The 26,934-nt window shown below is 44.6% G+C and overlaps 1 protein-coding gene across 1 annotated transcript; it reads left to right on the plus strand.

Annotated features, from left to right (window-relative positions):
- The first annotated feature begins 1,746 nt into the window (after positions 1–1,746).
- Positions 1,747–14,877, plus strand: LOC149472861 (tetraspanin-7-like). Its single transcript, XM_089686804.1, has 2 exons — positions 1,747–2,475; positions 13,513–14,877. The coding sequence occupies exons 1-2, from the start codon at positions 1,871–1,873 to the stop codon at positions 13,946–13,948; spliced, it is 1,041 nt and encodes a 346-aa protein (XP_089542930.1). The 5' UTR covers positions 1,747–1,870; the 3' UTR covers positions 13,949–14,877.
- Positions 14,878–26,934: the final 12,057 nt, after the last annotated feature.

Below are 26,934 nucleotides of genomic sequence, written 5' to 3' on the forward strand. Positions count from 1 at the left end.
AATACAGGCTTACAGTGTGAACATGAGATGTAAATCTAGAGAGCATAAAGAATTAGTTGAGCAGCAAATATCAATTTTCAAGTTTATTTTACAGGTATAAAAGGGAAAGCTAGCATGGTGGTACTACATGCAGTAGTAAGTGGGAAGTGTGTCCTATTAGTGATATGTCATGAGCCAGTCCAGAGACTGTTAATCAAGATGGCAGACAACAGTGTTAGTGCGTGCATGGAACAGCGTGTGGTGATGACATTTCTTGTGAAAAAAGGCGTAAAATCTGTGGATATCTACAGAAGACTTCAAGCACAGTACAGTGATAAGACGCCCAGCTGTGGTAAGACATTTGAATGGTGTAAATGATTCAAAGATGGATGTCCGTTCCTCAGTGATCATCTCGGTTGCGGTGGTTCCCAGCCCACAGCAGTCATTCCTGTGAATATTCAGCTCCTGGAACGCTTGATTCTGGATAATCGATGCAGTCGTGAAGTTGCAATTTCCACCTATTTGGACCCATAAAAGAGTTCCTTGGAGGTCAGCATTTCAGCACTGATGTCCTAGGATGGTTCAGGCGTACTGACAATTTCCAGGCATTATGTCACGATCTGGGTCAGGTTCAGAGACCAGTTGCTACAGCAGTTGTAAGGCTTACCTGAAACCAGCAGGATTGGTACACCAGCGGCGCACCCTGGGAATGACGCTGGCTCACCTGAGGTGCGGGGTCTAAGCATCCACCGGTCTTCCCCAGAGCTCCTAATGGTGGAGATGGATTTGGCTGCGTGTGAATGCCAGGTCGCAGATCTCAGGATCACCCCACCAGGGAATGAGTAGGCTGGAAACCAAAAGCGGATCAAACAGTTCAGGGATCAAACAGAAGCGGAGTCAGTCACAAGCCAAGGGTCGGTCACCAATGGTAGTAGATAGGATGAGGCAGAATCATAGTCAGTAGCAAGCCAAAGGTCGGTAATGTAGAGGAAGACGGCAGCAGGAACAGTAAGCGGGATATTGGCTGGTAAGGCACAATAATCTGGCAATCAGGAAGTGCAGAGACATGACTTTTATAGGAAGTTCATGGGAGGAGCAAGGAGTTCAAGGTTCAAGACAAAACAGGGTAAAGGCAGGATCATCCAGAGATTTGTCAAGGGAGCTGTCCAGCATTCCAGGTGGCTCAGCGAGAAGAAACACCGTCTCTCACCGCAGAAGGCCCAGGTTCGATTCCAGGCTCTGACACATTACTTAAATGCTGATATAAATGTAGCAGGGCAGTATGTCGAAAAAAAAATGCACTTTCCACTCCTTGAAATGTGTTCTTTTATTATATAAATTAAAAAGTCCTGGTTTGACTTGAACACCCCTCCTAGATACAGTACATATGAGGCTGCACAATTTTAGGTATTTATTAGGTTCCACAATTTTAGGTAATAAAAACAAATTACAGACACTGAGCAGTCAGGTTGAAATGCATGCCGCCATCTTTATTTTACTACATGAGCTGCTTTATTGATGTGTCTGTACGGGGAAAGATCAGTAGTCATAGTAATGCTTGCAAGAATGTGTGGACTATTTACAAACTGTTTTTTAAATGTATAATAAAGTGTGATTTAAAAAAAATAATTAACAAGTTAAAAAAAACTTTCTCTTTATTTCTATTTATTCTGTCTGAACTTCTATGGTTTACAGCTAAGAATATAGAAAGCTTGAGACCATAATAACAGTAGCAGGCTTATCCAGTGGAGCAGGAACAGAAAGAAGCATATTAGTCTTCTACGTAAGAGCTCACAATCTGACATTTATTGCTGAGCTAAAAGAAATGTATTGGCTTACTGGAGAGGTGATCAGAGGGGGAGGCTGTAAAATCTAGCAGAGGCAAAGGACCATGACTGATGGCACAGCAGAGCAGTTGCATCCAAGAAAATACTCTGCAGGGAGAAATGACATTTTGGACCTACAGGGTGACAGAAGGATCTCCATTGTGGCAGGACGTCCACATAGAAGTCACCCCACTGGTGTGTGGGTGCTGCCTGAATATCCCCAAAATGAGGTGGAAGAAGTGCAGCATTTTGTGTCACAGCAAACTGTAGCAGCAGAGTTACAAGAAAAAGATGATCTCTTTCGATCCTTGGTTATCCCCAAATACAGTTTTCAGCACAGAAAGAGGTACTCACGACGTAGGATGGCTCTGTTAAAGCTTTCCCTAATGGCTTTCAGTTTTGTATTTTGGATTGCAGGTCTAGCTATGCTCACAGTGGGAATATGGGCAAAAATCTCATTGGAGCAATATTTGGTTTTGTCCACCAACAATTATCCAAACACGCCACTCATTTTACTGGTGAGTGGAGCTGCTGTACTGCTATGGGGCTTTCTTGGCTGCTTCAGTGCTGCAGTAGAGAAGAGGTGTCTTCTACGCACCTATGGGCTTTTCCAGCTGGCAGTGCTGTTGGCTGGGCTTGCTGCTGGACTCTCTGGCTTGTTCTATCGCAGGTAATGTCCTATTTTATCGCTCACTCATCTTTTTCAATACATATTAAATATAGACAATTAGGCAGCTGATTTCTCATGGTTAACATCACTGTACAGCAATTACCATCTATGTTTATTTTATTTTGCAGAAGCTTTTGTTATTATGATAAATTATACTCTTAATTATCCTATGTTCCTAAGCATGAATATGTTTTTTGACAATGTTGTTCAAGATATGCTTGCAAAAACAAAGTGGTAGAATTACAAGGGCATGGATTTTAAATACGCATCTCTTGCAGATTTTATGATAGATAGATAGATAGATAGATAGATAGATAGATAGATAGATAGGTAAATCTGAGCTTAAGGCTAAATAAACAGCTAAATACACACATACATACCTGACAAAGAAGTGTATTTCTGTTCAATTAGTCTTGGAATTTACATAACCTGCCAGATGACAGAGCCAAGTTGATGACCCGACTACTGCTGTTAAGGAACATAGGTAAGTCATCTCCCTGCCCCTAGCCTGTGATTGGACAGTAAAGGAAAAATAGGCGGTTTAGCCGCCCTGATTGCCCAGCAGTAAGTTAACATGGCCAAAGGCCATGTTAATACACACTGCCCATGGCCATTGCGTGGTGCTGCAAAAATTCTATCACATGTTGCAGGTAGGTCATCTCCCTGGAACACAGGTATGTCATCTCCCTGCCCCTAGCCCTTGATTGAACAGTGAAGGAAAAATAGGTGGTTGAGCCACCCTAATCAACCAGCAGTGATCATAGTGTGATCACTGCCCATGGCCATAGTGTGGCTCTGCAAAGATGCTACAACAGGTTGCATTTGCCAGGCACTAGGCTGCCAAACCTTAATAATTCAAGTGAATGGGACCATGCCACAAATATCCTGCGGTGCAGTACTGCAGGCTTTCAAGGGTTAAAATATGTGACCTCCTCACCACCTGTCAAATGCCTCTGAAAAGCAATGGGGGGTAAAGTATTGTCCTGCCTTAATGTATACAAATGTGATTATCATCATCAAGAGAAGACAGCATGTAGGTTCTGGAAAAATGGAGCTAAATACATTAGGCCCCACTGATAATGACATCACCACCCCAGAATTATCATACACTGCTTGACTAAGTCACCCACATTCATTTAGGACACCAAGAGACAGTACCCTGCACCTAAGTTCACAGTGTATTAGGTATTCTATGTACCACAGCTTTGTATGTGACAGGGTTTATTAAATTAAAAACACACGTAGGGAGTCATTCTGATTGAAACTTGTTCCTGTATGGCAGCATATATTCCTCTCCTGCAGCTACTCTTAGAAAACATTTAGTAACAATTATGATCTCTAATAATCCATAAAATATATCTGTAATCTTTATAGGTAAAGGTTTGTCTTGTAGTTGCACTGTAGGCACCATATACTGTATGTTAAATCTGTTTGGTTGTCCCTACTTCCACCATCTTATATTTACAATCTGCCTCTAGCATTCTAGAGGATGTCTACAAACAAGACAAGCTTACTTTCTTTTTATCATTCATTGTGCACAGCAAGAATAAAGCAATGTTACTATATTGAACTGCTCACAGTTTTCCTTTACTATTTCCGTATTCATGGTGCACATTAATCAGATATCCGTCAAGAGCGAGTTAATTAAGGATATGTCAATCATGTTTCTTTGTCCTTGGAGAATTAGAAAAAGAAGTATGTTCCACAGCTAGGCATAAAATAGCTAGACCATGGAGATTTTGTCATCTCTTTTAACATTAATAACACAGAGTATAAATAATTAAAATTAAGATTTTTTTTTACATTCCATTGGCTGTTAGATTAGAAATATTCATACAGACCTTAATGGCTCCATATGGGCTACTAAGAGGTCTGGGACCTTACTGATGATGTTATGTCTGGGGCAATTTACATTTTTAGAAAGGCTTATTAGTCATAGGAGATGTTATCATGGTGCCAAACTATCATCCAAACTGTCAGGGCAACCTTGCAAATATTATCCATCCCTTAAATAATATTTTTTATTAAAGTTTTACTATGGAGAATACAACAGGAAAAGTGAGAAGACAAAAAGGTGGTTGGGAATATCCTAAACACCTAAGTTGTCAGGAACGGAGACAAAAACTATGAACGGCAGTTCTTAGCTAAATACCTCCTGTAACTGAAATATCAATTGTGGACTGACCCTTTAATTTTCTGTATACTGGAGCTGTTTTCTATTGTCTCTTATTCATAGTACCTACCCAGAGATAATGCTTCTAAAAAATAGACTGTATATTTCTGGGGCAAATCAGTGTCTTTTGGCTGGGTGACCTGTAGTTATAACCAACTGCCAACAAGCTATGTCCACTGGCTAGACACTTGTCAAAAGTACTCAGATTGGGAAGGCCACCTCCAAAGCTCCTGTATGGCTACAATAGGCATAATCAGAAACAATGCAACAGCACATGCACATACTGATAAATCTGCTGCATTAAAGACTGAAGGAGCATAATGCACCTCATCGCTAGTAGATAATTACAGAAATTGGGTTGTCAAAAAATGTGAAGACAAATTGTTTTTAGTTCAGTAAAGAGATTGCTCCACACTAAATAGAAGATGCTTGAATTAGGGCCAATTACTTTGATTAGGAGTTATCCCAGTTCCTGCAAAAAGATTAGACTATGAAAGAAAACTTGATCTGCACACCCCTTAATCTGAGGGTGAAATTCAGTTTGCTAAAGACAGATAAGGATCCCACAAAGTGTGGATCACATTGGCTCGTTTTTACTTATTATAAAAGATGCCAAAATCCTGGCAAAGGTCCTGGCCTTATGTCTACATGACTTTGTTAATTCACTTGGTATCCCAACAACTGCTGACATCACTGGTTGATAAAAAGGATATTGGGTACCTGCACAGCATCCTGGTTTAACCCCCCTCCACCGCTTTCTGTCAGCCTTGAGATCACATTATCAGCATGGGGGAGAGAAAATGAGGAAAATGAAATGGTGGAACACTAGTCATGTGCAAAAATTGCTTTTGACGAATAAATACCCTCTAACGTTGGGTTTCGCATGTGTGTGGATGCTGCCGCAATATGTAAAACTATTAGTTTCATTTTTTACATTTTAGAATGGGGTGTCTCAAGATTGTCCATAACTTTAAAGGGTGCCTTGACTGGAAAAAGGTTGCGAAACCCTGCCCTAGGTTACAAAACTAGTTTATACCACAGATTTAGGATTGACATTCACTGCCTATTGTTTACATTTATTTATTTGCAATTTTTCACAATAATTTATAGAAGGAATATTATTTCCCTGAACTTACATAAGGCCTTTGACAGTGACAAGTGGCCATATCACTTGATAGGACGTCACATCTGGTTACGCCAAATGTTTTTGCAGGAATTTTGTCCATTGTATACTAAGCTCTCTTTAAGGAATTGGATATGTAAGTGTTTCTGGCAATATCCTACCTTTTCCTTAATGATCAAGCAGCAACTAAATACATCCATCCCACTTAAATATCAGTATAAGTAACTTGGAATGTAATTCAAGTAGAACTATTACTCATTGTTCTGTGTGGGTATTAGCACTTTTAGGCAAGAAGCCAATTGACACTGCAGCCCCACACACTTACCAAAGGATCACATTCCCTCCTCAGCCAGTGGCAGAGCTGTCTTAATGCACGGGCACCGCCCAGGGGCCTCAGGTGCATGGGGGTCCCATGATAATTTTGCATTACTTCATACTTGCCAACTGTCCTGGGTTTGCTGGGACAGTCACGCTTTTAACAAAGCTATCCCGGAATGGCTGTCCCCAGAGCACAGCCCTGGAACCTGTACTGTGCCCTCTTGACTCCAGTATTCAGTATTGTGCCCTCCTGATCTCCCCGTACTGTGTTCTTCTGCGTGTACTGTACTGTTTGTGTTGCTTAATCTTTGATTTATGGCATTTATTGTTTTAAATTGATTTTAAAAGCACTAATACATATATGTTTAATTCTATCAACTCTTCAATTCTTGAGAGTAGGTGCGTAAATTTGGGCAGGCTGGTAGGGGCCCCAGTGCATTACTTTGCCCAGGGGCCAGTAATGCTACTAAGATGGCCCTGGCCAGCAGCTAGGTCTGTTCCTACCTGGTCCGACAATGGACTCCATAGAATTTTGAGCAAGTAATGCTAAGTATGTGTTAGGAATGGACTTGCCAGTAATGGTGGGACTCACCTGCCTTGTGGGCTGCAGTACCAGGGCTGGCCAGCGGGTGCTCCCAGCAATCAGAGACTCAACCCTGCAGCCAGCCAAACACCTGAAACTGCTTATGCAGGTGTATTTAAGTGATGGCCAGACCTGCAGTCTTTGCCTTGGTGTGTGTTTTTCCTGGGCCCTGTATCTTGTTCCTGCATCCCTGTTCCTGTTCCTGTTCCTGTCTCTGTCTCTGTCTGATTCGTTGCTAACCCTGCCTGATCCGGACCTCTGCTGACTTCTCCTGTTTTATCCCTGGCTTGTTACCCCGACCATTCTCTGCCTGACCCCCCTGTACCTACCTGCCCGATTGTTATTGGCCTGCCTGACGACGCTTGCATTGTATGTATTATCTGTGGGTGGTTTGGTTTGGTTCGTTTGCACTGTGTTATGTTTTAGTATTGCACTGCGTTTATGTTTGTATTGTTAGTCTTTAATAAATTATATTGTTTATAACTTATCTGAAGCCTGCGTTTCCCTGCGTCAGTCACATACCTCTGGTCATACCCTGGAGCCCTGACATTACACCAAGGCCACTCCTGACCAGAAGTGGCTGCACAGGGAAGCCATCTTGGCTTGTTGCTGGGAAAGATGGATCTTGATGAGGTTGTGTATTTGTCGCTGCTGGTTTTTGATGACAGAGAATATGCTTATCAGGCTCTGAAGGAGTATACCCGGGATCAACTGCTAGAATGTATACGGATCGCTCATGTTCTAGTAGATCAGGGCACAGAGTTCTCTGAGGTGCAACCTTTGATTCAGGTTTGTGTAGAGTTGGCTTCATCTGGTGCCCCTGAAAGCAGGAATGACTTTTTGCCGCCATTTAGTGCAGACCAGGTAGAGTCCCTGGTATGATTATTAGAGGATGATGTGGATTGCTTCTTGGAGCATTATGCTGCATGTTCACCACAGGTATTAAGGGATTGTATAAACGCAGTGCAGTCTTTGGTCAGACAGGCTTTGTGTAAGCTCAGCTTTGTTCAACCCATACTGCAGACATGGACAGATTTGTTGCACCCAGCCTCAGTCAGCTTACAAAAACCCAGTACTGCTTCTAATCCAGTGGTTCTTAACCTGGGTTCGATCGAACCCCAGGGGTTCGGTGAGTCAGTCTCGCGGGTTCGGCGGAGGTGAAGACCCACACCCGACTCATATGATTCGTGCAGTAAATATTCATTATTATATTTCGTGAGAAAATCATGTTTTATTGGTTTTGTTCTTAACGGTTTTGTTAATTTTGTGCACCTATGTATAAATATATACCTATGTTTTGAATTTTAAATATCATATTTTATTTTTCCAATTAAGAAGGGTTCGGTGAATGCGCATATGAAACTGGTGGGGTTCAGTACCTCCAACAAGGTTAAGAACCACTGTTCTAATCTATTTCCTCAAAGCTCTATTCCTGCATTCCCAACAGCACCTCCAGTTACAGCCCAGTATACCCTGCTATCTACCGCATGTCAGTACCCTGTTCCCACTCGCTGCACTCCCCTGTTCCATCCTCCAGCTCTTCTCTGTCTCAGGCTGCTCCATTCGTTTGCAGACCTGCGTTTACTTGGAGTGCTCCAGTAGTTAAAACCAGAAAAAAGCGAAAATTCTTTCCTACCAGTACCATCCTGCCAGTATCCAAACCGGTGAGCCTGCCGTCTGAGAACCTGCCTTCCGTGGTTCAGCCTGGTGGCTCGACACCCGCACTTCAGCCTGATGTCTGTACCCAGCCTGATGTCTGTACCCAGCCTGATGAACTGATCCAGCCTGATGATCCTATCACGCCTGATGACCCGGTGCCCGCTGTCATGCCTGGTGACCCGATGCCCGCTGTCGAGCCAGACGATCCAACGCCTGATGACCCAGTGCCCGCTGTCATACCTGGTGACCCGATGCCCGCTGTCGAGCCAGACGATCCAATGCCTGATGACCCAGTGCCCGCTATCATGCCTGGTGACCCGATGCCCGCTGTCAAGCCAGATGATCTAGCGCCAGATGACCCGGTGCCCGCTGTCGATCCAGACGATCCGGTACCTGATGACCCAGTGCCTGCTGTCATGCCTGGTGACCCGATGCCCGCTGTCGAGCCAGACGATCCAACGCCAGATGACCCGGTGCCCGCTGTTGATCCAGACGATCCGGTACCTAAGGACCCGATGCCCGCTGTTGAGCCAGACGATCCAAGGCCTGATGACCCAGTGCCCACTGTCATGCCTGGTGACCCGGTGCCCGCTGTCGAGCCAGACAATCCAGCGCCAGATGACCCGGTGCCTGCTGTCGAGCCAGACGATCCGGTACCTGATGACCTGGTGCCCGCTGTCGTGCCAATTGACTCAGAGCCCACTGTCGTGCCTGGTGACTCGGTGCCCACTGCCTTGCCAGATGACGCTGTGCCCGCTGGCGAGCCAAATGACCTGATGCCTGGTGACCCAGTGCCCGCTGTCATGCCTGGTGACCCGATGCCCGCTGTCGAGCCAGACAATCCAGCGCCAGATGACCCGGTGCCTGCTGTCGAGCCAGACGATCCGGTACCTAATGACCCGGTGCCCGCTGTCGTGCCAATTGACTCAGTCCTGCCCGATGTGCCGTTGCCCGGAGTCCTGCCCGATGTGCCGCTGCCTGGAGTCCTGCCCGATGTGCCGCTGCCCGGAGTCCTGCCCGATGTGCCGCTGCCCGATGTGCCGCTGCCTGGAGTCCTGCCCGATGTGCCGCTGCCCGGAGTCCTGCCCGATGTGCCGCTGCCCGGAGTCCTGCCCGATGTGCCGCTGCCCGGAGTCCTGCCCGATGTGCCGCTGCCCGGAGTCCTGCTCGATGTGCCTCTGCCCGGTGTGCCGCTGCCCGGAGTCCTGCCCGGTGTGCCGCTGCCTGGAGTCCTGCCCGATGTGCCAGTCTTTGATATCCCGCCAGTTACCAGACCCGGGCGGTGGAACATTTTGCCCAGCTAGGACTGTTTGGAGCGTCCTGAGGCTGCTCCTTAAGGGGGGGGTACTGTTAGGAATGGACTTGCCAGTAATGGTGGGACTCACCTGCCTTGTGGGCTTCAGTACCAGGGCTGGCCAGCGGGTGCTCCCAGCAATCAGAGACTCAACCCTGCAGCCAGCCAAACACCTGAAACTGCTTATGCAGGTGTATTTAAGTGATGGCCAGACCTGCAGTCTTTGCCTTGGTGTGTGTTTTTCCTGGGCCCTGTATCTTGTTCCTGCATCCCTGTTCCTGTTCCTGTTCCTGTCTCTGTCTCTGTCTGATTCGTTGCTAACCCTGCCTGATCCGGACCTCTGCTGACTTCTCCTGTTTTATCCCTGGCTTGTGACCCCGACCATTCTCTGCCTGACCCCCCTGTACCTACCTGCCCGATTGTTATTGACCCGGCCTGCCTGACGACGCTTGCATTGTATGTATTATCTGTGGGTGGTTTGGTTTGGTTCGTTTGCACTGTGTTATGTTTTAGTATTGCACTACGTTTATGTTTGTATTGTTAGTCTTTAATAAATTATATTGTTTATAACTTATCTGAAGCCTGCGTTTCCCTGCGTCAGTCACATACCTCTGGTCATACCCTGGAGCCCTGACAGTATGTCCTAAACTCCACCAGCCCTATCATGTCTTCACTTGATACTGTAATCTTTGTTTATTATTTTGCACCTTTTGTTGAGTCCGCCTAATGAGCACACAGGGAAGCCACTGTACTTCTGATTTGCAACGCCTTCGAAGCGTGACCACAGGCTAGGTCCTTAGGCAAACCTAGATGGAGACTTAGCTTCATAGTTGGGAATATGAAGTTTTTGCACTACCAGGGTTCCCGTCACCTTCTTCCCCTGCTGGCTGGGCACTACTCTACACCTCTACCCCACAACCATAAATCTTGACTGTGATGAACACTTACACACTCTCACACTTGTAATTGTTTCCCATTAACCTGAAAGGCTAATATGGCTTCTCTTCTAATGTTAAATCGGTAGAAAACTATGCTTTATGACTTATAATAAGGCTTACCTTTAGGTACAGTAAATGTCTCCTAAACGTGTACCATTTAGGAGATATTCACATTTGTAACAACTGGTGAAGTCACTGGCACATGGAGTATGCCGTCCATTGAGAGCATTGTGCCACGACCATGACTTCAGTGCACATGTGTGGGAGTGACATCATCATGGCCTAGCCGTTCAAACGGCGAAGAGCCTGAACCTGGCAGGAAGACTGGGTAAAGATGGAAGCACTGACATGTACATATACATGTGGTAACATTAGCTGTAATTGGTTGAGATCTTTGGCTGTGCTGGTTTAGTTCCACATCCCTACTGGTGCTTAAAGACAATGGTGCATAAATAGATAGTGCCATCAATACCTTATGATGTAGTAGTCCACAGCAACAAAGTCCATAACATGTGGCCTTCCTAATAACAAGTCGCTTAGGAGGGTGTTACAGCTGAAGGAGTAACTACATGATGATATAAGTCCTCTCTGTTTCCCACACTAGACTCCCCACCACAAGGTTGTCTCCCCTGCATTTATGCCCTTCACAAGGGAAAGTGAAATACCTGCAGGGGAAACTGTGCCACAATTGATCAGACCCCTACAGCATCAGCCAAAACTTTAAAGTTACATTACATATTGGCATATTAAACACACAAACCCATAACATAAAGTAGGCATCTGCCTACGTTTATAATAATCTCTTTTAAAAAATCAAACAATGGATCCCACTCCCACTGGAATTTTTGTAGACAGCTAGTTTACCTAAAATAATTTATTTTTAAAAATGTGTGTACTTTTTTTATGCTTTCTGCCAAACTTACAGAGGTTTGCGATTTTTTTCACTGTCACTCTTGTTTCTGTGGGACCAACAGACCATTTTGTGCATCCTAAAAATATATATATACTGTGTAGATAAGAACTAACTTATGTGGCATGTCTTAGTTTCCATTAATATTATTTGTCTAATGGATATTATTATTACAAGATTAAAGAATGTATACTTTCTGATAAAGTACACTTATGCAGTCTCACCAACTCCCCTAAATCAAAGGACACAATTTTCCCCTGTCAAAGATGTCATGGGCCTGGATCCTCAAAAACCTCTTTGTGACCATCTCAGGAGTGTCCCCAAAGTACACAGCAGTGGGTCTTATATAGTGTCAAGTACACATATTTCAACAATTTCTACAAGATTTTGGTGTTATCACTAAATCTTACTACAGTTACAGCTTGGTGTAAAAATGACTCAATAGTACATATTGATCCAGAAAAATGTTTACTAGATAGAGGCAAAAGGTAATTAATTACTACACTGCTCAGATTAAGAATGTAAAGATACCAACTCTAGGATGCCCTACTGTAGACCTGGTGGAGATTTGAGGACAAACACATGACCATCTCGTCCAAGAATAGGGCTCAAAATCTTTCATCAAAATATACTTTACACATGGGTTGATTTCCAGCAAAACGACCTTGTAGGCACACAACCTTTGGTGTTTAGAAAAAGTATCAAAAGTATGAAATATAGGCTTCTAGCAGAAAAAAAACAGTTGCCTTGTCTATAAGCGCTAGGTGTTTGATAATTTTGCACTTTTTCGTACTTAGGCTATTTGCAGATAACCCAGTAAAGTTGCTTCCCAATGTAGTACCCCCTCTATGTAGCCAGGGGGAGCTAGATAGGTTTTTTTTTAGTTAGGAAGGCTGAGTAGCAGCCTGGGACTGAGTCAGATGGGTCAAATGTAGGTCAGGGTTGAAGGCTCTGCAGGTCAGTTCCTTAAACCTCCTCCTGCTCTAGAAACTTGGAGAAGATTCTAGAAGCAGTGGGTGGAGGTGAGGAGGGGCTGGCCTGCACACTTAGAGGACTCTGACCAATCCCCAAGCAGCAGACTTTGCATGGGGCCAGGGCAGCCTTTAAGTGTGAGACAGCCTCTACAGCAGCAGGAGAGTTGGGGTAGAAGGTGAGGTGAGAGCTGGGATGAAGGAGCCTGGGAGGGGGCCAAGTGGGAAGGAGCTTACCTCCAGGCATAGCTGATGGAAAGGAGGATCACTCAACTTCAGGAGTCCCCTGAAAGAGGACCATCTGTGCAGCAGGGAAGGAGCCAGCCCAGCAGAAGGCCTGAAGGCAGCCACTAACCCAACAAGCTCACAGAAGAGGAAGAATGAGATCTCTTAAACCCCCTGGGTCAGATCAGGGGAATGGGTGTTCAGGTGGGAAACCTGGCTAGCCCCCATCTGGAACTTTGCAACTAAAGAGACAGATTCAGGGTCCCTTTGCTCAGGGATTCACCCAGTACAACTGGATGAGGAGAGTATTCATCTATGGTCTGGGGTGGTAAATCAGGAGAGGCTGGAGAGCTCTCTAAGAAGAGATTTGCTGTATAGAGACTTGTGCATAGTTGCTAAGGAGTTGTCTTCAGTTGCAGTTTCCTTGGGCATCCCTTACCCCCCTCAACCCCATCCAAGTTCAATACCCTAATAAAACTTAAAAAAAACAAACTCAAGGACTGTTTACTGTCTTCAGAATGCAGGTCTGTGAAAAATGCATGTTGCCTGCTGTGCAGGATTATGGGGGGACCCAAAATTTCAGCAACTCCCAAGGGGGTAGTGCTACACCATAGTATATATGAAAGAGGAAAACCATAATATTTCAACATGGGAATTGATTGGAGTTGGATGGAAATTGTATGCAGAAACGTCCATGAATTGGCCATTTTTAGCATACTTTTGGTGAAATATGATGGGAAAACATACATACATTCTCATTAATTTGTTTGATTGACATATAATGCTGCAGAAGAGAAACTACTGACAAAGGATGTCTCATGGTATTTTATTATGCCTTAACAGGGATATTGCAGAAGGTTTTCAGAGTGGCCTGAGGAATGCGGTTCTTTCCTATGCAGAAGATGAGGGAAAAGCTGATGCTCTGGATGCTATCCAAAGAAACCTACAGTGCTGTGGTGTCCATAGTTATAGTGACTGGTTCGAATCATCGTGGTCCTTGGAGCAACAGTTTGATCGCCTGGAACACAAAAATGGTTCAGTACCCAGCAGCTGCTGCCAGACACGTAAGGGATGCCACAATATCCCTTTGGTTATTGAAGTGTCAGGAATCCACAGGGAAGGCTGTTTTAAGAAAGTCTGCGACTTTGTAAGCGACAACATGTTTTATATTGCCACTGTTGCTCTGGGGCTGGCATTAATACAAGTGATAGGCATTGTCTTATCGTGTTTGTTAGCCAACAATATACCACTTCATCTTCCAGAAACAGTTCCAACCTGATTTATGCTAATTTGCGTACCATATTTATTAATAATGGTGTGAACAAGTCACCTTTCTAGGATTAAATAATTGTAAAAAATGGCTTTTTAAGTTTTTCTTGATAAGCATGATAAGTACTAAAGCCTGTCTGATTTCAGTGAAAAGTGCCACTCCTGACAGTGCTGACACTGGGAAAGAAAAGGTATTTTCTGGTAGTACTTTACAGTTTGCAGTATTTGGCAGAATGTACTTTAGAGGGCAGCTGACTTGGACTTCCAGCTTAGCGGCAACTTCCATAACACATCACTTGACACCCATGTGTGCTGCTATGCCTTTATGAATAAATCATTACATTATTTTTTTAAATGCAACTGGCAGAAATAACTGAATTTGGTTTGTTTTCAGTAAAGTCCCAAGGCTCTTCTGAAAGATGAGAATAGCCCATGCATAAAAGTATCCATGCATAAAAGTATGTCATCCTATTAATCTGTATGAATCTTGAATTTTGTAAACTTGCTTTTTAAAGATCCCCTCACACTTACTTTTCTGAATCCTGTGACATGTATTCACTATCTCCTGTGTAACTAGGTCACTATGTAAGTAGGCACTACTGTGTCACCGAATTCACAGAGCCTGCCTTCTGAACTACAGAGGCGCTGAAAGGAGGAGTTTCAGGAGGTGGAGTCAGTACAAAATAGTCTGCTTGCAGGCAGCAAAGTACCATGGGATATGTAGTCCTTATAAATTGAAAGTAAACAGCAGAGGAGAAGTTGCAAAGCATGCAGGGAATCCAGGAAGTTGTGGAAAGAGATGACCAGCAGACAGGAAGAACTCATGACATGAAAGGAGATTTGTAAAGAGAGCTTACATTGGATTGTCAAAAATAAATATTGTTTGTATTGATATTACAATGCTGATGTTATCAAAATAAAGTGTATGCTGCGACCATTCTTTATCTTCTTGTCTATGTACCTGTGTGCACTTGAGGAAGGGCACACTTAGCTTATAACGCTTTGATTTCTGAATAAACAAGCTATTCCCATCTTGCATAAATGGCCCAGGACACTAATATCTGGTACACAATCTAAGCTGATCACACGTGGGCTGGAGTTTCACAATTTCAAATTTCTCCTGGTAATGCCCTAACTTCCATATGACACAATTCAGGGCTCAGGGCTCATTAGCTGCAAGCAAAGGGTAAAGAATAAAGTGGAATAAATACTTTATTCCTCACTCCCGCAAACTTCCTCATTTCCATACGACAGGTCCATCTCAGTCACCCCTTTTCATTGCTTGACTAGTCTCAGCTTTCCGATGTTATCACTCACAATGTGTGGCCAGCAGGAGCTTTGGAGAGTGGAGGAGAGCACTGGCTGCTGGGAGAGTGAGAAGTAAGATAGGTACTGTCAGGGGCGGACTGACCATTTGGAAACTCGGGCACTGCCCGAGGGCACAGGGTCAGTAGGGGGCCCCATGAGATGCCCCTGGTACCTTTTTCATAGGCTTTTTTGAGTTTGGGCAAGGACACAGGGGCCCCATGATCCCCTATTGCACGGGGGCCCCATGAGTTGTCAGTCCGCCCCTGGGTACTGTGCTTAACCCGATCCCCCAAGACAAAACAAGCATGTGGCTTTGTTGCCCTGAGATGCAATGCTGTAGAGTTGGGCTGGCCATCTCTTCTGTAGGTTGGAGGATTCTCCAGGGAGATCAGCACATTATTCCAGTAGGCAGAAATTAGAATACATTTACATAATCATGCACAAATTGAGATGGACAGATGTCTTGAGTTTCCAGCCATTGACTCTGACTGTCATTCTATTGTCACCAGTTTAATATTTTATAAGAACATATCAGTGAAGCTGGGCCATAATTGGAGTCATGTCACTTACCTGTTTAATGGAATATCAAACTGAGAGATAAAGACCTCGTGTTTACACTTGTATATGTAGATTCTAATACTGTAGGTTCCATATGTTTTAATTGTGTGCATTTGTGAACTGGGCTGTACAACTTTAGAATAAAAAGCTGATGTCACAAATATACCCCCTTCAATTTTGCATTCTGCTACAATTTGGAGCTCCACTTACCTGTGTATAGTACGTGGTTGCCTGAAAGCCTATGTTACCTTAATTTATTCCACATTTTACAAAGACTTCAGTATAAATGTATAAGTTTAAAGTGGAACTTAACTGTGTTTGAGCACCACAAACTGACAAAGCTGTTTAACTCATATTTAATATTCAAAGCAAGCTCACTCATCCATCCATGTTTCCATGCTTAAGTTTGTTGAAAAATCACTTGGAAATACAGCCCTATGGCAGTTCTAGTAAGAGCCATCCTGAGTAAGGGCAGATGATTCATGGGGCATTAACCTACTGGAATCCATCTGCCCTTAGCTCAGGCATGCAGTCAGGAGGGTGTGCTTAGCTGAGAAAGCCCCTCCTCTAGACGAAAGAAAAAAAAATGCCCATGAAGACTCCTGGGATGCATGAAATTATATTGGCCTAGACCAGGGGTCTCCAAATTGCAGCCTGAGGACCAGATGTGGCTCTTTGCTAGCCTTTATCCGGCCCTTGGGGCACTATTCCTGCCAAAGATATGAAGCAGTATTCCTCCCACTGACACCAGCAGGGGCACTATTTCTTTAATTGATAACACTTGGGGTACTATTCCTCCCAATAATACCAATGATGGGGCATTACTCTTCCTCCTACTGACCACCATCCCTGAGGCCGTGTTTATTCTCACTGATGCCAGGCCTGAAACTTTTTCTACCCCCACTGGCCACACTCCGGCCCTCTTAAAATCTGAAGCACCATAAACCGACCCTTTGTTTGAAAAGTTTGGAGACCCCTGGCCTAGACCAAAAATCGGAAAGCAAGTAAAGAAATGTGAAATAAAAAACCAAGTCAAGTAAATATAACACACATATCTATTTACTAAGGCTAGCAGCTTAAGGATTAAAATAGTTATTGTTGATTGAGAGAGTTTAGTTCTGCCTATTTGTACAGGCTCTGCAAAGCTATGAATTATTCTGTAACACTATTAGAATGCTAGTAGTGGGAGTCATATGAGGATACAGTATGTGTAGAAGAACAGATACAATCATCCTCAGGGAGAATACATTAACTGTCAGTATTCTTTTATGAAGACCAGAAGGCTGAACAGATAGAAGTGTCAGTTCACTATCACCCTGCTGTAGTGGTATCAGGCTACACTTTCCTGCAGCAACGATGCACATGTACCATATACTGTATAGGCTGTATAAGATATATTGTATATACTCCAGTTATGTTACCATACTCCAGTTATGTTACGAATGAACCACTTGCCCTCCTGAGGATTTACCCCCCTTCCTGACCAGGTTATTTTTTGCTGTTCAGCACTGCGCTATTTCAACTGGTAATTGCGCGGTTGTGCAATGCTGTACCCAAACAAAATTTACGTTTTTTTTCACACAAATAGAGCTTTCTTTTGGTGGTATTTGACCTCTGCATTTTTATTTTTTGCACAATAAACAAAAAAGGACCAAAAATTTTGGTTATAAAATATAACCAATAAACTCAAAGTTAGTCATAAATTTAGGCTAAAATGTATTCTACTACGTCTTAGGTAAAATAAAAATCTCAATACGTGTTTATTAATTGGTTTGTATATTAATTGGTTTGTTGTCTACAAACTATTATATATATATTGGAATTTACGTAGCTTTTACTTTCTGACTCCCTATTACATTTCTTGAGTTGCTAAAATGCCAGGGCAGTACACACCCCCCTCCCCCAAATTACCCCTTTTTGGAAAGTAGATGCCCCAAGGTTTTTTTTTTTACACAAAGTTGTCACTTAAATGATATATTGCTCACGTTTGCCATGGGTATATGTGGAATAACACCCAAGAACACATTCTTTTACTTCTTGTTCAAACAATTTTATTTACAATAAATCAGAGTGAGACAAGCAAAGAGACATTGCCAATGTACAGTGGACATTGAAATGGCAATAGAACATGAAAAAAAACATGAAAAAAAAAAACAATATGAATGAGGGTCATAGTACAGTTGTCTATGCATTACTAGCGGAAACAGGTAGGTAGTAGTTGACAACAAAAGACATTATTGTTCCAGCCAATCAAAATGATGTCTCCCAAATGCATTAAAGAAATAGGGGGAAGTTTAAAGGGGGGTCAGACAGGGGTGGGGAGGGGGGAGGGGAAGTGGAACAGCAACAATGACTCCATGAGCGTTCGGCAGGTGTACAATAACTCCTACGTATTGTGTACAAAGGGCCAATGACAGTATCTTTACCACATAATACCCAAATCAGGGGAGAAGGAGTGATTCGTCAAAATTAGGCGGGAGAAAGCACTCTACCCAGGGGCTCCATATGCGTAAGAATTTAGGAATCGTGTCGAGAATTGTGGCTTCCACCTTTGCATGTATCATGGCTTGCGTTATTCTGGTTTGACGGCCGCGACACTTAGGGTGGGAGTTTTCCAGGATTTCGCTATAACCTGTTTAGCCGCTGTCGTAACTTGCATGATGAGCCTAAATTGCGAATTGGAGATGCCAGGGGGGCACTGGTTGAGTAGGGCGGTCATTGGGTCGGGTTGTAGGGTAGTAGTGCAAAGTGTAGATAACATGGCGAAAATTTCATCCCAAAAGATTCGGGCTATTGGGCAGTCCCACCATATATGGTAATGTGTTCCTGTGTCTATACAGCCTCTAAAACAGTTGGGCGAGTAATTAGGGGTGAATTTTGCGATTCTCGCCGGGACCAAGTACCAGCGGGTTAAGACTTTATAATTCGTTTCCAATGCTATGATGTTCTGTGAGGATGATTTTGTGTTGGCCCAAATATGGTCCCATTCAGACGGATCAAGTTCCTTACCCAAATCCACTTCCCATTTGTGGGTATACAGAGGGGGGGACGTGGTAATCGAGGTAGTAAAGAGTGAATATAAGCAGGAGATAAGCCCACGTCTATGAGGGTCTTTGCAGCACGCTCGTTCAAAAATAGACATGGTGTCTGGTCAATTGATTGTTGTGGTGTAGGGGGCGTAAAAGTGTTGTAACTGCAAGTACCGAAATATCTCAGAGGCTGGGAGGCCATGTGTTTCCCGCAGCGAGGCAAAGGATTTAAACTTATTCCTCTGTAGGAAGTGATGCGTACGGAATAAATTAGCAGAGGACCAGGCTTTGAATAAAAAGGGTGTCTGCCAGGCCGGGGGAAAAGCTGGGTTTCGCAGGAACGAGAGCATAGGATTATGTGGAGATTGGAGGAGATAGCGGGTTTTCAATTTGTCCCACAAGGATAGGAAGTGAGACGTGATGGGGTTGGATATAGTGCGGCGGTCAATTGGTCTCAACCAGAGCAAGTTAGCTGTGGATAAGGGGTCACATTCAATCGATTCAAGCACAACCCATTGAGGGATTTCAAAAGTTGCATGATATTTAGGTAACTGGGCTAAGTGCGCTGCTAGATAGTATTTGCTAATATCGGGTAGGCCTAGACCTCCACTGAGCTTAGGGCGATAGAGGGTAGAGCGAGGTATACGAGGGCGAGTATTGCCCCAAACATAGGAAAAGATGCGACGCTGCAGTGTGCGGAGGTAATGAGGGGGGACTGGGACTGGGAGGACTCTAAACAGATATAGAATTTTTGGGAGAATTGACATCTTAATAACTGCTATTCTGCCTAGCCATGCGAGGGGAAGGGAAGACCATTTGGTCAGAAGGGCAGAAAGGTGGCTTAGCATCGGAAGAAAATTAGCTGCGTAAAGGTCTGATAGCTTAGCAGTCAGTTTGATTCCCAAGAAAGGGATATGGCACTGTGACCAAGGGAGTGGTAAAATCTGCTTCAAGTGCGCCAATTCTAAAGGGGGGAGAGAAATGTTGAGTGCTGTTGATTTATTAGGGTTTATTATTAGGCCTGAGAGCTCGCCAAACTTCTCGAGAAGCCGGAGTAAGGAAGGCGAGGAAGTCAATGGAGATGTGAGAAAGAGCAAGACGTCATCCGCAAAGAGACATAATTTATGATGTGTGCCCCCTATTTCGATTCCCTTAACATCCGGATTAGCTCTGATTAAGAGGGCTAGGGGCTCTATAGCCAGGGCAAGGAGCAGGGGGGACAGAGGACAGCCCTGTCTCGTGCCTCCAGAAATCGGGAACTGAGCTGACCTGTGCCCCAGATACCTAATTCTGGCTGAAGGCTCCTGATACAGCGAGAAGATCCAGGTTAAGAAGTGTGAGCCAAAACCCCAACGGTGCAAAATATAGTTGAGGTATGGCCATGAGACGGTATCAAATGCTTTCCGGATATCTAGGGAGAGGAAACAGGCAGGAATATTACGAGACCTGGCTAAGTTAGCTAAAAGAGATGCACGCCTGATGTTATCTCCTGCTTGTCTAGTTGGGATAAAGCCCACTTGGTCGTTATGAATTAGAGAACCAATACACAAGTTAAGACGTGAAGAGAGGATTTTTGCTAACAACTTGATATCAATGTTAAGGAGAGAGATTGGCCTATAATTGGATCACTGCGTGTCATCAGAATTCGGCTTTGGGATCATTGAGATGTTCGCTTGCACTGTTTCATGGTTGAAGGTTTGGCCTGATAGTAAAGCGTTAAAAGCGTTAGTAAGGATGGGAGTGAGGAGATGAGCAAATTTCCTATAATAGGTAGCCGAGAAGCCATCTGGTCCTGGGCGTTTCCGTAATTTTAGATTTTTAATAGCATCTAGGGTTTCGGCAGGGGAGATGGGTCGCTCAAGCGTCGCCAGCTGGCACTCTGAGAGTTTCGGAAAGGAAATGGAAGTGAGAAGCATATCAGCTTGTGCGGGGTCAAAAGGTGTGGAAGAGGAGTAGAGCTGTGACAATTTTTTTTGGAAGGTCTGTAGAATATGTTTCGGGTTACTGGTAAGGTTGCCAGAGGAGGTACGAATCCGGATAGGTTTAGTGAGTTGGTCGAGCCTACGAAGAGAGAGGGCGAGGAATGTATTGGGTTTATTCGCCCTAGTATAATATTTATGTCTAGATCTACGAAGTGAGAGTTCAGCTTGATCTGTGAGAAAGAGATCTAGAGCCAATCTAGATCGTTCCAAGGCTTCACGATTGGCCGGCGTAGGAGCCGTCTGAAAGGTTTGATGAGAACGATCATAGGTTTGCTCCAGTAAAAGACGTTGTTGCCTTTTGGTTTTATTTAAGAAAGATGCTTTGCTAATGCAGAACCCTCGTAATACCGGTTTATGCGCTTCCCATAACAGGAGAGGGGATATATCGGGCGACTGGTTAAGAGTGAAATAGTCTTTTAATGCTGCTTTGATTTCTAGACAGTGTGCTGGGTTTGCAAGCAGGTTATCATTAATGATCCAAGAGGATTCAGTGGGGGATGCAGCTAACGAGGCCATAGCCGTGAATACGGCGCAATGGTCAGACCAGGGGATTGGAATTATTTCAGAGGTCAGAAGCCAAGTGGAAGAGGCGGTGGTAATGAAAATATGGTCTATTCTGGAGAATGACTGGTGGGGATGAGAATAGAAGGTGTATTGGCGTTTAGTCGGGTTAAGTTCCCGCCATGTGTCTATCAAAGAATAACGTTGTAGTATGGTTTGGAAGGTTTGTTTAGGGGCAGGGACGGGGGATGGTTGAGGAGATTTGTCGAGAAAGGGATATATTACACTGTTAGAGTCTCCGCTAACAATTAAAGTTCCGCGCTTATGGTGGTCTATAACCGATAGTAGGTGGGAGAGGAATGGTAAGGGGTCTTGGTTTGGGGCATAGTATGCCACAATGGTGACATCCATATCTAGGAGTTGCCCTACTAACAGGAGGTAATGACCCTCTGGGTCCTTGATTTCGGTGGATAGCGTGAAAGGTGTTGTGCGGTGGAAAGCAATCAGTACCCCCCTGCGTTTGGTGGTGGCAGAGGCTGTATAGACCTGACAGTATCGAGGACCAAAAAACTTAGGAGTGGAGTTGGGAGTGAAGTGTGTTTCCTGTAAACAGACCACGTGAGCTTTAAGTGTTGCAAAGGTTCGAAAAGCCTTATTCCGTTTCTGTGGAATATTGAGACCCTGTACATTCAGGGTAAGGATATTCAACGAGCCCATGGATAAAGTGCATAGTGGTTTGAATAGCAGGGCCCTCTCACTCGGGATGTAGCCTGACAATTACTGTTGGGGATGAGAGCATTACGGAGTGTGTTGCGCAAAGTCATGGAGTCATGTTGAAAGGAAGGAGGGGGGGTACGGTATGAGACAGGTAACAGGAAAGATGGGGTGTAGTAGGCCATTAGTGGCCAAAAAGGTGGGTTCCCAAGGACACCCTGAGCAGGGTGGGCCAGGGAACAGTAGTAGCCCAAGTGTTAATAAATAACCAATAACACAGGGGCTGGGGTGTAGTGTGCAGGTACGCGGACCGCGAGGATGACAGCAATGTAATTAACAAACTGTGGCAAGGTCCCGGTAAAAAACAAAAACACAGGTACATAGAAAGAACATTCAACATTCAAGAAAATCAAGGATCCTAGACTCAGACGGCATTAGTAGTGCAGGTGAGACAACATTGGCGCAGGGGTGTAGCTTCCCATGTCGCCAAAGTCCAGGATCCCAAATATAAGCAACAATGTAGCACTGAAGGGGGGTGAAGAACAATCCCCGGGTAGTGGGGCAACCAAAATTCAACAGGTAGAGGGAGAAATGATAACAACGGTATTAACCACCCTGATAACCAAACGAGTACACCGTATGGTGTGTGTGGCATAAAAAAGGGGGGGAAAAGAGAAGAATAAATGTAGGACCGCGTTCAGTCCATGGTATCTTGTGAGGTTAGTCCTGGAGACGAAAAACGCCCTCTCTTGTGGAAATTGGATTGACCTTCAGTTGCACGTGCGGGGAGGGACTTCCGCGGCGAGCGAGATGTGGACCTCCGCTTGGCGCTTTCTGAAGGCGTCGCTGGGGGATGTAGTTGCAGGACCCGTAGGGTGTCTAAAAGATCCTCTGGAGTTTTGCATGTGAAATCTTGGGACTGGTATCGGAATCGCACTGCGAAAGGGAAGCTCCACCTATATTGTATAGCGTGTTGTTGAAGCACCTGTAAATGGGGTTTCATAGCCCTGCGCTTGGAGATTGTTGTGGGGCATAGATCTTGGAATAATTGGTAGGAATGACCTTGGAATTGTAGAGATTCCGCGCTACGGGCAGCTTGTAGGAGTTGCTCCTTAGTACGGAAAAAGTGGAGCCTGGCAATAATATCGCGTGGTGGACCATCTGCGCGTCGTGGCGCTAACGCCCTGTGGACTCTGTCCAATTCCAACCTGTCGATTGGGATAGCCGGGGCAAGCTCTTGGAACAGAGCTGTTATCGTGGATTGGACATCGACTATCGTTTCTGGAAGGCCACGGATACGTAAGTTTGAGCGCCGCGCTCGGTTTTCAAAGTCCTCCAGTCGTGTTAATAGTGTTGCGTTTTCGTCACGCAGAAGCTCCAGGTCATCCGCATATGTCTGAAGCGAGGCGTCAAGACCATCTACCCTCTGTTCTAGGTCCGCTGTGCGTTGTCCTAGCTCACGGATTTCCCTAGATAGCGTGGCAGTGATGCGGTCTGAGGTTTGTTTCAGAGCTTTGTGTAGCATTTTTTCAAAGCGTGATAAGAGGTCAGGATGTGTAAGGTCAGGCGTCAGGGCTTGTGTAGGGGCGTCGGTTTCAGTATCAGACTCACCCTCAGACGTGCAGGGATGGCTGGGCTGCGGGACCTGCAGAGCTGTAAATGCCCCTTCTGCATGCTTGCTTCCACGTGCTGGGGCGGTGGCCATTTTGGTGGAGGCCTTTGCCAGGGCCTCTTTGATTGTTTTAGGTGATGGGGGTACCTGGTGCCGGGATGCCCCTTTAACCATTTTGCTGCTTGTCAGGACGGGGGGGGGGCTGTTATAGTGAATTCAGCCCCCCCCAGCTCTCTCCCTCTTCAGCCTGTGTGCAGTGGTGAGCTGTGTGCTGAGGTGAGCTGTGTGCAGCAGTGGGCGGGCCTGTGCACAGCTCGCAGCGGGGATCGAGTCCTCAGTCAGAGTACTCTGACTTGGAGCAAAGGATCCGCCGCAGACCCGGGCGGATCAGACTCCGGGATGGTTGCCCAGGGGATCGGATCCCCCCAGAGTGTTTCACGGGCCGGGACCCGCCGCTTCTGGGTGCCGTCACCCGACAGGTAAGCGGAGCCTCATCGGGACATGTCCATCCCACCGGCCGCGCATGCGCACTCTCCCACATTCTTTTACTTCTACCGACTATGGGGATACCACATATGGCAGCCTAGCCACATACAAGCCCTCAAAATCCAATGACCACCTCCAGGCTTTCAAAGGGCATATTTCCTCATATCACTTCCCCACTACCTATCACAGTTTAGGAGGCTCTAAAATGCCAGGAAAGTACAAACACCCCCCAAATGACCCCTTTTTGGAAAGTAGACCCCCCAAGGAATTTGATAGGAGTCATGGTGAGTATTTTACAGATATAATTTTTGTCACAAGGTTTTGAAAAAGAAAGAACAGAAAAAATTAATTTTTTGTTTTCTTTCTGCATTTTCCAAAAACATGTGGCAACAATTGATATCTGCAAAACACTCACCATGCCTCTTAGCAAATACCTTGGAGTGTCTACTTTCCAAAAAGGGGTCATTTGGAGAGGTTGCTTCTACTATCTTGGCATTTCAGGGCCAACATTAGGAGCTTATGCCACACATCACCCACTCTTGAAGACCAAGCCTTTTCTGACACTTTTTGTTCACATTAAAAAACAGTTTTTTTGCTAGAAAATTACTTTGAAACCCCAAACATTATATATTTTTTGTAAAGCAGAGGCCCTAGAGAATAAAATGGTGGGTGTTGAAATTTTTTACGTCATAAAGTATTTGCGCAGCGATTTTTCAAACGCAAACCTTTTGGGAAAAGTACACTTTTTAGAATTGTAATGTACAAAAACACAATATATTGCCCAATTGTTTGATAAAATATAAAAGATGATGTTACACTGAGTAAATAGATACCAAATATGATATGTTTTAAAATTGCGCATGCACGTGCAATGGGTAATAGGGGCGATCAAAGGGTTAAATGTGCTAATCTAATGCATGCGTGTAAAATGTAGTGCTTTTACTCAGTGCCGTGTTCTCTCATCTCTCCCTGGACTGACGGGTGGGGGGGGGGGGCAGTGGGGGGTGCAGGTGAGTTCACACCCCAAAATAGGAAGCAACGCATGATTATGTCACTATGCCAAGAGCTGCTGCTCATCCGCAAAATGCGGGTAAGCGGTTGGCAAGTAGTTAAAAAAAGCCCTCTTATTCTCAACATGATATTTTTTTTTATTACATTTTTATTATTATTATTATTATTATTTTAATACTTTTATCAGAATAGTACAATGTTAGCATAGTAACAATGTACTACTTTTTGTGTTTTTTTTTTTTTTTTTACACTTTGCTTTGCAGGAGAAATAAAGATCATTTCTCCTGCAATGCAAAGCTTGCTGTTAAAACCTCCTCTGAAAGGATAGGATCTTGGGGCTTGTAGTCTTAAAGCCTAGTTATACTGTATTCCTCAGCAATATCTGGACTACAAATACCAGAAGTAGGGAAACTCCAAGGAATTCTGGGTGGAGATATATATTTCCTTGCTGCAGCCATGTTAACTGTCTTGGCACAGGGACTTGGAGAATGACAAAGGGGAGTGTGACTTCTCCCCAGGAGTTCCAGGCCACTGTTCAGTGGTGCATTAAGTGAACCCTGCTCAGTCGCTCTGTACCACATCACAGTGCAGGGTGACCCTCAGCATTCCAGTTACCGTGTCATTATTTGAAGATTGAACGAGGCATCACTGGGCATTGCAAAGGCCTCTTCCCCAGCGGGTTGACCAGTTGCCCAGAGGCCATCAAACAGCATCCTGTACTGCCAAGAGCCAGACATCACGCAGTGGAGTTCGGTTTTGCCACTCTCTAGGGGTTTGGTGAATGGGTGTATGCCCAGCAATCCTCCTTGTATAGACACTGTATGCAGACAACGTTAACCTGTCCTGCATCAAATTGGGATCCGCTGTGGAGGAGTGTTCTCTGTCAGAAAGTCCCTTTCTATGGCTGGTTTTTGTTGCATGGTGATAAATCTGTGCTCCAACACAAGCAGGCTGGAATTAAAGGACACACTCACCGTTGGGACTCCCCTATCCAAAGGGACTCCATCTGTGGGGAGGCTGCTAACTGTATATTAAAGTGTTACTAAACTCACAACAGTAAAATCACTCTGTATATGCAGTAAAGCATGCTTGTTATACTCACTGTGGAACCTAAGGGGTTAATCCTCTGCATTACGTAAAAAGGCAGTTTGATCCTTTCTTCTCTGTTCCTCCCCTTTTTCAAGTGACCACCGCTTATCTCCTGATAAGAAAGACTGAATCGTAAGCATTTTGCATATGCTCAGTTTGGTGTGTATTGCTAGAGAGGTTTTTTTTTCTTGGGAGAATGCATGTGGTCAGCATAGGGTCAATCAGCACTGGTCAGACAGAGGTCAGGGGTTTTGTATCCTCCTAGAGCAGAAAGAAAACTCCAAAAGCTTTAGCTAGTGCTAGGCTGGACACTGATAGAAGTCACAGGATTGCTCTAACTGCTGATGAGAAAAGGTATTTAGCAGTTTACATTTACTAAAATAATTGCATTTCCATGTTCTATGTACTGTGGGAGACCAGATATAGTGAATGCAGGGTCCTGGGTTTAGTAACACTTTAATATTGCTGAATTACTACTTGGTCATTTAAAAAAGAAACTCCTACTCAGAGTCAATATATTGTGTTGTTTATTGCCTGTGGTGTCAGGGCCTAGAGGGAGCTGAATGGCCAAGGATCTCTTCTTCCCCCTCTTACCCCTGGGATCATAGATCCACTGAAGATTTTACAGTGTCTCCATATATATTGTTATAAAATAAGGCTTAATGGTGCTACTATTTCAGTAAGTATTGTTATAAATCTCAGAGAG

Source organism: Staurois parvus, unplaced genomic scaffold, assembly GCF_062004578.1.
Source record: "Staurois parvus isolate SC_StPar_1 unplaced genomic scaffold, SC_StPar_1.0 ptg000019l, whole genome shotgun sequence".
NCBI lineage: Eukaryota > Metazoa > Chordata > Amphibia > Anura > Ranidae > Staurois > Staurois parvus.